At 50.5% G+C, this 12,284-nt stretch overlaps 1 protein-coding gene across 2 annotated transcripts in view; it reads right to left on the bottom strand.

Moving 5' to 3' along the window:
• Window positions 1-12,278, bottom strand: part of CRTAC1 (cartilage acidic protein 1) — a 165,152-nt gene extending 152,874 nt beyond the window's left edge. For both annotated transcript variants that reach the window (XM_011951161.1, XM_011951162.1), the window contains exon 1: window positions 12,198-12,278. In XM_011951161.1, coding sequence (XP_011806551.1) covers window positions 12,198-12,221 — 24 coding nt within the window. In that variant the 5' untranslated portion in view covers window positions 12,222-12,278. The remainder of the gene's footprint in view (window positions 1-12,197) is intronic.
• Window positions 12,279-12,284: the final 6 nt, after the last annotated feature.

Here is a 12,284-nt window from a genome sequence, read left to right as displayed (position 1 = left end):
GGATTGCTTGAGGTCAGGAGTTCAAGAGCAGCCTGGCCAACATGGTGAAACCCTGTCTCTACTAAAAGTACAACAAAATTAGCTGGGTGTGGTAAGGGGCACCTCCTGTAATCCCAGCTACTCAGGAGGCTGAGGCAGGAGAATCACTTGAACCCAGGAGGTGGAGGTTGCAGCAGTGAGCCAAGATCGTGCCACTGCACTCCAGTCTGGGTAGCAGAGCAAGACGCTGTCTCAGAAAAAAAAAAAAAAAAAAGAGTGAGACCAACGTTTGGAGTTAGCAACCTGGCTTTGGATCTCAACCCTACCACAGCCTAACTCATGACCTCGGACCTGTTCCTCGATCTTGTTGGTCTTTGGTGTCCTCATCTGTACCATGGAGATCAGATGACCGGCCAAGATTTCAAGGGTTAAGTCAGTGACAAGTAAGGCCTCTCCAGGGCCAGGCAGGTGGCACCCAACTTGCATGTTCCCCTTCTTTGACGCAGAGAGTTGAAAGGTGAGATAGTCCTTAGACATTAGTTGTGGGTTCCATGTAGCCAAACTCAGTTTTCTGTGGCCTCAGGACTTTCCTGAATTGGGCCTGGAAACCGGTAACCAAGCAACCTGGATTCTCTGACGTGGGGTCAGGCAGCTGTGGGGAGAGGCCTCCAGGGCAATTTTCGGGGCAAGCAGTTCTTTCGCAACTATGGAAAGAGCCAAGGCCACACCCCAAGCTCTCATGAAAACAAGAAGCCTAAATGTTTCTGATGTTGGGAACAAGCAGAGAATACACAGCTTTTCAGACACTTGTAGGAGGGCTGAGACATGAAGGAGAGAGGCAGCCACAGGAACACTCTGTCCGGCACAGGCTGGGCCACCAGCTCCACAAAGACACCCACAAAAGAGCTCCTGGCACTCAAGCAACACTGGAGAAGAGCTAACAGGAGCTGCCCCGGGTCTTCACCTGCGACAACACTTCTTGCAGACCTTTGATGACCCTGGCATTGTGCTAGGTGCTAGGGTCACAGCAAGAAAACTGCTCACCATTTGCAGTACAGGGTGAGGGGTGCTGCGGAGGAGGGAGCACAGAGAGATCTAAGTTAGCTAGTAGGCGGAGCTGGGGAGCGCTTCCTAGAGGGAGGGGTTGTAGCTGGACTCTGAGGATGCCATGACGTTAGGTGGGCACGGGAAGGCAGGAGGAGGAGCAGGAAGGAAAGAAAAACAGAGAGAGCCGACTCTACAAAGGTCAGGAGGACCCAGCCTTCACCCAATCTGTCCTTCCCTATCTACAGACCCCACCGCCTGGCTTATAAGCTGGGAGGCAGCACCCATTTCCCCACACTGCATGTTTCCAGTCAAAGGCCCTTCCATCAGACTAGAGCAGTGGTTCTCCACTACGGCGATTTTGCTGCTCTCTGGCCCCAGGGACATTTGGCAATATCTGGGGACACTTTTGGTTGTCACAACCAGGGAAGAGGTGCTACTAGAATCTAGTGGGTAGAGGCACGGAATTCTGCTGAACATCTACAATGCACAGGACAGCCCCCACAATTATTCAGCCCAAAATATCAACAGTGCTGAGATGGAGAAACCTTAGCTAGAGTGACATCCTGGGCCTCCTTCTTTACTCTGCTCCCTTCTCCCAAGGGAGGCAGTTTGAAAGAACTGGGATTGAAAAGCCCTCTCTGGACCTGCCTCCCTGCAGGGGCCACTCTGCCATGTGTGGAGCTTGGCCAGGCAGGCTCCACCCTGCCCCCACCCACAGGGAAGCCTGCAGTGGGCAGGGCTAAGGTGTCAGCAAGCCCCAGGGACCCCACACAGGAGCCTGGCCTGCCAGGTAGTTGTCTCTGGAATAAAGGTGGCATTTCCATCTCCACCTGCCTGAGCCCCACCTCTCTTGTCCTTTCTCTTAGTTGGCACTGAATCTGAGTCGGGGAGTGGGACGCTATTCGCTGGGCCCCTTCAAACCCCAACACTGTCACTCCGGCTGGAAATCTGGCACCATCTCTGCTGCCTCTTCATTCTTCACACCCACTGGATCCCCGAGTCAATTCTGCTTCACAAATCTCTCTCAAAGCTGCTCAGTCTTTCCACCCCTCCTGCGGGGGATCTCCCTCACCTGAACAATAGCAATACCTGCTAACTGCTTCTGCCTCTCCTCTCCCCTCCTCCCACTTCCACATGCTGCCAGAGCTTCCTTCCTAAATCTCAGAATGGGTCATGTGGATCTTTATATGGACTCTGTACACCAGGCACACAGAGAGGCACGTAATTGCAATTTTGCATAGCAAGTACTATACGAAGAATGGATAGTTAACAATAATAATACATATCTACCGCTGCATGTGCCAGACACTAACCCTTCAAATGAGTGACCCACTTAATCCGCATAGTAACCCTGTGAGAGAAGAACTATGACTGTCCCTGTTTTACAGATAAGAAAACTAAGGCACAGAGAGGGTAAGTAACTTGCCCAAGGTCACACAGCTAGTACCTGGTGGACCCAGGATGTGCGTCCAAGCAAACAAGCTCCAGAATTCTTCAACACCATACTGAATAGTTTCTCTCATGATATCAAACTTGTCTTAACCAAGTGAGATGGGAGCACAGTGAAAGGAGCAACCATCTCTGCCTGGGGAAGCTGGGGAAGGCCTAAGAGAGGCAACGCCAAGCAGGCCATAGGAACAAGATGGAGAGAGTGTTCCAGGCTGAGAGGAGCAGGTGTATGGGAGATGCGCAGGTTTGTGTAGTGCAGTGAGGCTCTGCAGGGCAGACTCGGGGCAGGGGCAGGACACCTGGTGGTAAGGAGTGCAGCAAAGGAGGCTGGAAAAGATCTTGGAAGCCTCGTGAGTGACACAGGCCCAGTGGGCCAGGGAATGCCATGGCTGGAGTGGTGTGTTAGAAGGAATTCTCTATCAATACAGTGTGGAGAAAGTCATGAGAAAGCTGGGCTGGAAGCAAAGAAGCCAGTTAGGCGGCAAATACTGTGGCCTAAGTGAGCGAGAACACTAGAGGCCACCATTCACTCATTCATTCATTCATTCATTGAGTCATTCATTCACTCATTCATTCATTCATCCATCCATTCACTCACTCACTCATTCATTCATTCATTCATTCATTCATTCATTCATTATGTCTTGTGCACCTACTCTATGTCAGGTACTGCTCTGGGCACTAGGAAAACAGCTGAGAACAAGATGAAGTTTTTGGTAATGTTTGGCATTAGTATACATTCTAATGCTTCTATTTCTGTACCCTGTCCCACACCCTTGTCCTCTGTATTGCCAGTCTAAGAGACAAACTCCAGACCTCTGCAACTCCCTACCCCACAGAAGGTGCCATGTTTCATGCATTTTCCCCAGCACGAAGGAAATGTAAGAATTCCTCTTCCTCCCCTCTACCTGGAGACAGTTCTAGACACTGCCTGCAGCAGCACTCATAGACGAGAGACTTGGGCTTGCTCCAGAAAAAGGCAGACCAAACCTCAGGGGACCCAGTTGAGGAGGTGCCCCAGAAGCCAGTGGGCTAATGAAATGGTGTTTCTAAAAGTGAGAGGACAAATGCAATCTCCTAGCCTTATGCAGAAGTCACAGCAGGTTCTTAATAGGTACTATTAACTGCTCAGACTTCCCGTTCTGTAAAATGGGAAATAATGTTTATCGGTTGTCGTGAGAATGAAATGAGATGAATGTGTGTTAAGTGCTGAGCGTAATGCCCGGCAGAAAGTCCACACGTGGTAGGTAGCAGTACCAATAATCACACTATGACTACTAATGATAAATGTTTGTGGGATGCATGAATGCGTCTCACGTGACAGAGTCCAGGCCTGCTTGGTGCTCCCCTTCCAGGAGTAGTTGCCAGATGTTGAATGGAATGCTCTGGACTGTAAGACTTTGAGGAATAGGCTTGCTTCTGTAACTAATTTGTCTAGAGGACCCTGATGGAGTTCTTCGACTCCTTAAATACTGCTTCCTAAGCACAGAACCCCTTAGCATGCTATGCTATACACATTAATTCTTCAAACATTGAGAAGATGCCTATGGGCCAGTTTAGAAATGATGAAAAAGACATAGTCCCTGACCTCAAGGAGCTTACAGTCTATCAGGGGTGAGACACAATTCAGTGGGATAAGCTCAGAGTAGAAACAGGTACAAAGTAGGCCGGGCACAGTGGCTCACGCCTGTAATCCCAGCACTTTGGGAGGCTGAGTCAGACAGATCACCTGAGGTCGGGAGTTTGAGACCGGCCTGACCAACATGGAGAAACCCCAACTCTACTAAAAATACAAAATTGGCAGGGCGTGGTGGTGCATGCCTGTAATCCCAGCTACTTGGGAAGCTGAGGCAGGGGAATCACTTGAGCCTGGGAGGCAGAGGTTGTAGTGAGCTGAGACCATGCCATTGCACTCCAGCCTGGGCAACAAGAGCAAAACTCCATTAAAAAAAAAAAAAAAAAAAGGAAAAGAAAAAAGAAAAAAAGAAACAGGTATAAAGCCTAGACATAGGCCATAGGAGGGTGGGATTAACTAGGGAGGTGGTGGGAAGGGCAGGCAGAAAAGACTCTCTGAAGATGGTGAATTGGATTCTAGATGGTGGAGACCTATAGATCAACAACATGCATGTGAGACAGCTTGGTACATGCTGTGGATGCATTTGTTGCTGCTGGAGAGCAATGTCTGGGATATGGGGTGGAGGGAGAGAGAAGAGGGGACAGTGGGGACAGGGTGGAGACGCAGTCTTGTGTGGGGCAGCAGCTGGGACCTGGAGAGCCTGCCATGCCACAGTAAGGAACCTGGAGTCACAACATGTGGGAAGTTTTGAAGTCGGGCAGAGACAGGATCAGACTTGCATTTTTGAAAGGGCGTTTTAGACTTTAAGCAGCAGTGTGCAGGATGGATAGACTGTGTTTCTAAAGAGTGAGTGACAGCATCACAGAGAGGATCTGAATATTCTGGGGCACGGGTCAGGTGGGGCACTGGATGACCTCCAAAATCCTTTTCCAGGCCGAATAGTTTATGGGTTAAGCTTTTCCCTAAATAATTTAAAATCCATTCATGGACTCTGCTATTTAAAAGCATCCTCCTAGATATCCTTTTGTGATTTACTTCCTAGTTTGTCTCCAGTGGAAGTCCAAATTTCCATGTAGTCTATCAGCTTCAAGCAAAGTAAACCTGCACTGAGCTTCCCCGCAGCAGCCAGGTGGGAAGGGGGCAGGAAGGAGAGGGAGAACAGCAAAGGGAGGTAAAGAGGAAGAGAAACAGCCTTGCTCCAGGCTCAGAGCCAGCCACCATCTCATGGAGTGGATCTTGTCTGGAGTCCTCAAGCGCTGCTTGATTAGGGGACCTTTGGAGGTTTACATAGTCCTCATGCCGGCTCTGGGAAGGAGCTAGATGGAAGGCGGGTTTGGAGATCCAATCGAATACCAAGGGTCACCTCTGCCCCAGAATGGCCACCAACATTCACTTACTCATTTGTGCACCCACCGAGCACCTACTGAACCCCTCCACATGCCAAGTGCCGTGCTAGGCACTGAATTTTGTGGCTGAGAACGAATGACAATGTCTGCCTCATACTGTTTACAAGGCAGCATTTCTCCTTGAAGACTCTTATTTCCCCACCTGAAAAAGCCTCTTTGGATATACACAGCTTCTCAGATGAGAGGTGCATGATGATGATTTCTAAGAAAGAGCCTGTTCTTAGAGACTAGCGTGAAAGGGAATGTGCCACCCCTTAGAGGAAGAGACTGCCGGTGACGGAAAGAGCCTGCCACCCAGCTCCTCTGATTACAGTGACTGACCTCCAGAGGCTAAGGGACCTGTTTCAGGACAAGTAGAAGATTCATGGCAGGAATCTACACAGTGACGCTCCCCTGTGGGAAGGGAGGGATGTCACCTCAGTCCTCTCAGAGAGGCTCAAGTGACTGCCTACCTCCGATCCTGAGCACAAGGAGGACAAGACCAGGGTCAGACCTCATGTGAAAAACACCAACTAAGGCTGTTCCCACCAATCCTACAAGAGTTCCTCTGCCCATCTGGGAGGGGAGCTCCAGCTCCCAGGCCTGTTCCCCTTCCTAAGAGCTGTGTTAAAATTTGTACAACATGATGCTTCCTTTAAGACCAGTCTATATCAATAGAGGTCTGGAATTGCAAAGCAGGAATCTCCACCGAGGTGGCTACTCTCTAGGTAGGTGAAGGTTGATGTAAGGAAAGAAAGCAGTCCCTGCAGTCCCTCCTCAGGTCACCACGACACTCCCAGAGCTCAGCAGTGATACCCATGACCTTGTCACTGTACTTGTTGGGTGCAAACAAAGATAAGAGTAACTGGAAACAACAGAGAGGGTCATTTTACACTCTCTGCACTCTCAATTCTTCTGTAGCTAATTAAAGTAATATGTCAAATGTCCCTTGGAAGAGCTGTTTAAGAATATGTCTGTTAAGTAAACAAGGCTTCACTAATTAATGACACGCCTTCCCATCCCTCACTGAAGTTCCTTGTAGAACTTCTGGGCCAGGAGGGTTGAGCAGGAAAGGATGGAGGAGAAATCGCCAACTCCTTTTCTCGGAGGGAGAGGGGACATATCCAGCCTCTTGTCATTTGTGGAGCTATCAGTTTCTCCTCCGGATGTTGATCAGATTTCCTGGGCTGGAACCAACTTACAGGGCCAGGGTACTGGAATTTTTCCAAGAAGTAAACGCTTTGCTTCTTACGAAGTCAACATGATTTCTTTCAAGGAAAATTTTTATTTTTTTAAGTGCCTAGGGTTTTTGAAGGGCAAATCTTTGGACCTTTCTCTAAAGAGAATGATTATAATATATATATATTTTTTGCTAAGACCACCTCCCCACCACACACACACACACACACACACACACAGACATGAGGGTGGGAGAATGATTTGTTCGGTATTACACAATGAGTCAGTGGCATAGCCAGAAATATAACTTTCCAAACTCCCAATTCTTAATAATAGAAATATTAATATAGTCTCTATAATTTTCTGTTTATTTTTGTTTTCACAGCTCACATTTAATGTTCACAACAACTCTGGGGAAATCTGGGTAAAACGGTCTCAGGAGAGAGCAGATCTGAATTCCATTCCAGCTCTGCCACTTGCTTGCCGTGTGATCCTGGCTGGTTCCCTGTCCTCTCTGGATCTCAGTGCTGTCAGCTGTGAAATGGGGGAATTGGAGGAGAATACTTCCAAAATCCCTCCCACCTCTAATGTGCTGTGATTCTGTACTGCGACGCTCCAGTCCTGGGTTTCTCAATCTTGGTGTTAATGGCATTTGGGGTCAGATAATTCCTTGTCCTGAGGCGTGTTCTGTGCACTGTATGATGTTCAGCAGCATCCCTGGCCTCTACCTAGTGGATACTAGTAGCACCTCATTCCCCAGTTGTAACAAGAAAAAACGTCTACAGACATTGCCAAATATCTGGGAGGGGGAACAAAATAACCCCTGTAGTCACCATTCAAGGACTTCGATAAGGTCAAAATCATGCGTACTTCAGTGGAAAAAAGGTCTTCTTCTCCCTTCCTTTTCCCCAACCCTTTCACACCTTTCTGCACACTTTTCAAAGACAACCTCTCAGTCCTTTGCCACTTCTCATTTCTTAAATGCCCTAAGTGGTCCAGGGTGTGTTTGGTGTGATAATGAACCAATTGATTTCATACTTTCTCCTAAGGAAAGTTCACAGGTTTATGTCCCCTAAGCAACCAGCCAGGCTCTCCAGAAATCCCTAGCAGAGCCCAGGCTGGCCTGGAAGCCTGTATCTGCAGCCTGCAGGAGGCTCGGTGAGCATGAATTTGTCAGCACTCTTAAATCACTGGGCTCCGAGGAAGGCTTCTCCCAGCAGAAAGATCCTTCCTTAGGAATCAATAGCTCAGGGCCCTCCATCACATTCAGAATTATCCTGGGACCTGTAAAATTTCTTTTTCCCAAGCATGGCAGAACCCCAAAGTGAAAACCCTGAGGTGGGGGAGGGAAAGAGGCAAGGAGGGAGCCCTGCCAAGAAGGCCTTGCCCATCAGCCCAGATGTTGCTGTGAGTAGAGGCTGATGTGCAAACCTGGGCACTCAGGCTCACTCTCTGGGAAAAAGAAGACTCCGGGGGTTCCCAGTGATTCAGCAATAATATCCCCTTCCAACTGAATACCTCTTTACCTCTAACCAAGGGCAGAGGAACACTAAAGACTGTCTCCCTCCAGCTTCGCTCCCCTACCCTCATCACACAGTTGTCAGCCTCATCATTTAGCAGAGAAGGAAACTGAGGCTTGCAGAGGTTAAGTGGTTTGTTTAAGGTCTCTAAGCCAGCAAGCACAGACCAGATTCTAAGCCTGTGTCCTTACCATTACAATGAGAGGGGGACGGGTCAGTCATCCGGTGGGGCTCATAAAAGCCCCACTGGACAACTTCCTGTTTCTCATAGTCTAACGCCACTTCTCAAGCTCTCTACCCACTCCCGCATTCAAACAAAAGTCCAGAGAGCTTATGGTATAACCACAATTTATGTAAGTATATTCCTCTGGTCTTATCCAGAACTAGACCAAGTCTTGAGAATGCAGGCTCAGTTCACCAGGTAAAGCTAGGAGCTGGTGAGATCTCAAGCACAGCCTCTTAAGACTCCAGTTTAAAGAGAGGGGCTTTTGCTCTCAGGTGGTCCATGTGATCCTGCCACCTCCCTCCTCCCACTGAAGATGATGCCCAACTTCATCTTCTGTGAGCATGAGGGAGAGGAGGGGACTCAAGCATCTTCCCTGGCAACAAGCATCCCTTTCGTGAGCCTTAGGAAGAGAAGAGGATTCCGCCTCTCAGAATTCTGGCTTGGCAGCAGTGGGTTTCTTATGAGGGTAGGCCGCCAAGTCTGCTGAGGCTCCAAGGAGAACCAGGAGGAAGTCCATTCAGTGTGCAAAGAAGCCAGGTGGGGAGACAAGAACAAAGGGGGCAGCCCACACGCCACTCAGCAAACCTCCTTCCAGAGCCCAGTTCAGATGTCACCAGCAGGCTCTCGGAACAGAAGAAAGAGCAATGGAAATGGTAGTATCTTGCAGGTGACCCAAGAAGCCCAAACATAAGGGTTATGCAAAAATAGAATGTCCTAGCACTCTGACCTTGAGCTAGGAGCAGCAAGGGTGGAGGAAATAGGCAAATACTCTTTGGAAACTCTCCAATCCATCTAGAATGAATCTGGGAGGTCTCACTAGCAATGGTGTGACTGCAAGACAGAGAAACCCCACGCCAGCATTCCTTGGTGCTCCAGACCTGGGTTCCAAGACCACAGTGGGGGACTCAGCACTTCTGACTCCAAATGCACAGACAGAAACCTGGACTTGCATTGCTTTTGCTTAAAACACCACTTGGAATAATGAGACGAGATTGTAGAGGGAGGGAAAGAATAATTAGGACTTTCTATGACCTGTGTATGTCCATGACAAGAACTGCATTTTCTCCTCACCTTCTCACTCTGAAAAACAGATTCAAAGAGAATCTCCCCAACTGTATGGGATGTATTCATTTACCAAAGCCTGGTCAGTCAATAACTGTGAGTGACTACTGTACAGAGAAAGTATGTCCATCTTTACAGTGAAGAGGAAGCAGGCCACTGGAGTGCAAACAGCTCTGAATCGAGCACTGGGGATCCTAGGACCTAGTTCCATGTCTTCCACCAAATAGCCATGTGACCTTAGCTTTACCCAGCTTCAGTTTTCTCATCTGTGAATTAAATGTGCGTGTGAGCGCTGGGATGGGATGGGGTTGGATGAGATGCTCTCCAAGGCTCCTTGCTTCTGGCTCCCATGTTCTGGAACTCCATGAACCCTTAAAGAGTTCAAATAACACAGTGGCTCCAAGTACAAAGGAATGATCCTCGAGAGAGGGTGGGGCTGTGTACCAGCTCTGCCTCCTTGGAACGTTGTGCTTGCACCTGCCCCATTGCACCTGAGGTCACAGGACCACCTAAGTCCAGGAGGCATGTGGTAGAAGGATTCCAATTATGATGGTGGTGGTTGAAGGCTGTAGGCTGAGCTGCCTTAAAGCATTAAGTTGCTACAGCCAGTGAAGGGCAAGAAGTGAGAAAGTCAGTGGTCCTGAGCTAGGTACCTTTGGCGCCCCCTACTGGACACCAAGGAGTCTGCTCCACCTTTATGCTTCTACCGCCTCAGCATCGGAAGCAAGGGAGCGCTTGAGCATGGGAGGCTGTCAAAAGCTGTTTAATAGGACTGTCTTCCTGGTTGGTGGTATTCTTTCTAAAAGAGTCTATTTCACTCCCTAGAATTACACAGGCCATTGGTCCACACATTCACGGGGCACCCCTGTGCAGCCACAGGACGTCTTAACCAAACATCAAGGTGCCAAGGAATAAACACCAGGATTCAGAATACCAGGTGCTGCCCAGATGGAGAAGGCAAGAAAGAGCAACAAGCAGGTATTTCGCTGCACAAATCCCCCGTGGAGAGAAGGTCTTGGGAAATGCAGTAGAAAAATGTTGACTGCAGGCAGACAACGATGGAGCTGGGGGTTGGGATATGGATTGATAGCCCCCATAAAATATATCCAGGCTGAAGCAGGTACCCTAGGAGTTTGAACATCCACCCATATTCAGGGATGGGATAAGGTGGAGGATTCAGCCCCAAATGAGAAGCCACAGAGCAGGTTTCCCCGACTCCCCACACACAGTTTTGACCTTCTCCAGAGTCCATTAGTACCCACTGGAAAGTGGAATGTTCTAATTGTGGTCCTCTGTGTCATCATCAAGACCCTCAACTCTCTTCATTACCTCTTAAATTGACTTTAGGACCTACTGCCAGAAGGATGTTCTTAACCAAGTCAGAGAGAGAGAGAGAGAGAGAGAGAGAGAGAGAGAGAGAGAGAGAGAGACAACATTTTCTCAAGAACCATGCTTGAACAGCCACCATGTTCCCACTTTTCCAGCCTCCACCTCTCCCCCATGGCTGAGGGTGAGGTACTGTGTGACTCTCTCAATGAGCTCTAATTCAGTCTTGGACATCTCCAGCCCCAAGTCATCTGGGTTCCAAATTTCCGTCAATCACTTATCTCTTCCCACATGAGTTCTCCCCTGACTCAAGACAACACTATAGAACTGTCCCCTGTCCTGGACAGTTTTTTTTCCCTTTTTTCCCTTTTTTTCCACCTGGCTTCACGTGGAAAGTCCTGCACCCATCCGAGAAGATATCTCAAGTACGACTCAAGAATGTGTCCTGTCAGGAGAACTGAAGCATCTCCTGGGATGTGCAGAAGCCACACTAGGTGCACCCACCACCAGCAGCAGCAGCAGCAGCAGCAGCAGCAATATTCATTAGTCATTCCCGGAGGAAGCCCCCCCAGGCTCTCAACCCTAGGAGAATTTCCCCGCCACTCTGGGAGGCTTCCATCCAGGCTGGTATGACTTTGGATTCTTGAGTTGCTTTCTGCAGAAGCGGGACTAACCAGGGCTCCCAACTACTGTACTGCGAAGAAGCGCGCTGCATTGCTGGGCATGCCCCCAAGCCCGGCCTGGCTGCCCCATCAAAGCCTCCAAGTGCGCCCACGGGGTCGAGAAGGACTCACGGTTTCCCTGGAAAGCCTCAAGCTGGCTTGCCTGAGGCAGCCTGAAGGGAAGACCACACCTCGTCCAGTATAAGGCTGCTAGCAGCTACGCCGCGCGCGGGGCTGGTTCCCGGAGCTCTCTGCCACCCAGAGCTGTGTCCGGGAACTGGGCTTCCCAGGGGAGGAAGAGCCAGCCCCCGGGGCTCTTCTCCAGCCTGGAAGGGTAGGCACTCGGCCGAGGCCAGTGGCTTCCCCGGCCCGGATCTCAGCCTGGCTGACTGGAAGACTCTCCCGATACCCTGGCACGTCCCTCCTCACCCGCTCCGCCCGCTCCCGGCCCCGGAGGCCCCCTCCCCCGACAGCTGACCTCCAGCGCGCGCCCCCAACACCTTCTCTGTCAGCTGCGGGCTCTTGCCCCCACACCTCGGCTCCCACCTCTCCGCCACCTCCAACCCGGCCCCCGCCTCGCCCCACAGCCCGCAGGGGAGGCTCCGCGCGCCAATCGAGTCCAGCGCCTCCCAGCAAGTTAGGAGCGAAGCCGCCGCCTTCGTGATCCCCGTCTTCCCCGGTTCCCGGGCGGCGTCCCTGCCATCCTCGCGGACGGATCCGGGGGGCGCGCAGAGCTGGAGAAACTTTCTCTGCCTGAGGGTGGGGGGCACTGGTGCGGGTACTCACGCCGGGGTCAGCGCTCGGAGCCATCCTCCCGCTCTCGGCCCCGCCGCCTGGGGGCGTGGGAAGCGGGCTCTCGCTGCCGCCTCTGCC

Source organism: Colobus angolensis, unplaced genomic scaffold, assembly GCF_000951035.1.
Source record: "Colobus angolensis palliatus isolate OR3802 unplaced genomic scaffold, Cang.pa_1.0 Scaffold316, whole genome shotgun sequence".
Lineage (NCBI taxonomy): Eukaryota > Metazoa > Chordata > Mammalia > Primates > Cercopithecidae > Colobus > Colobus angolensis.
The sequence above is the reverse complement of the archived record's forward strand: the minus strand, read 5'-3'. Positions and strand labels throughout refer to the sequence as shown.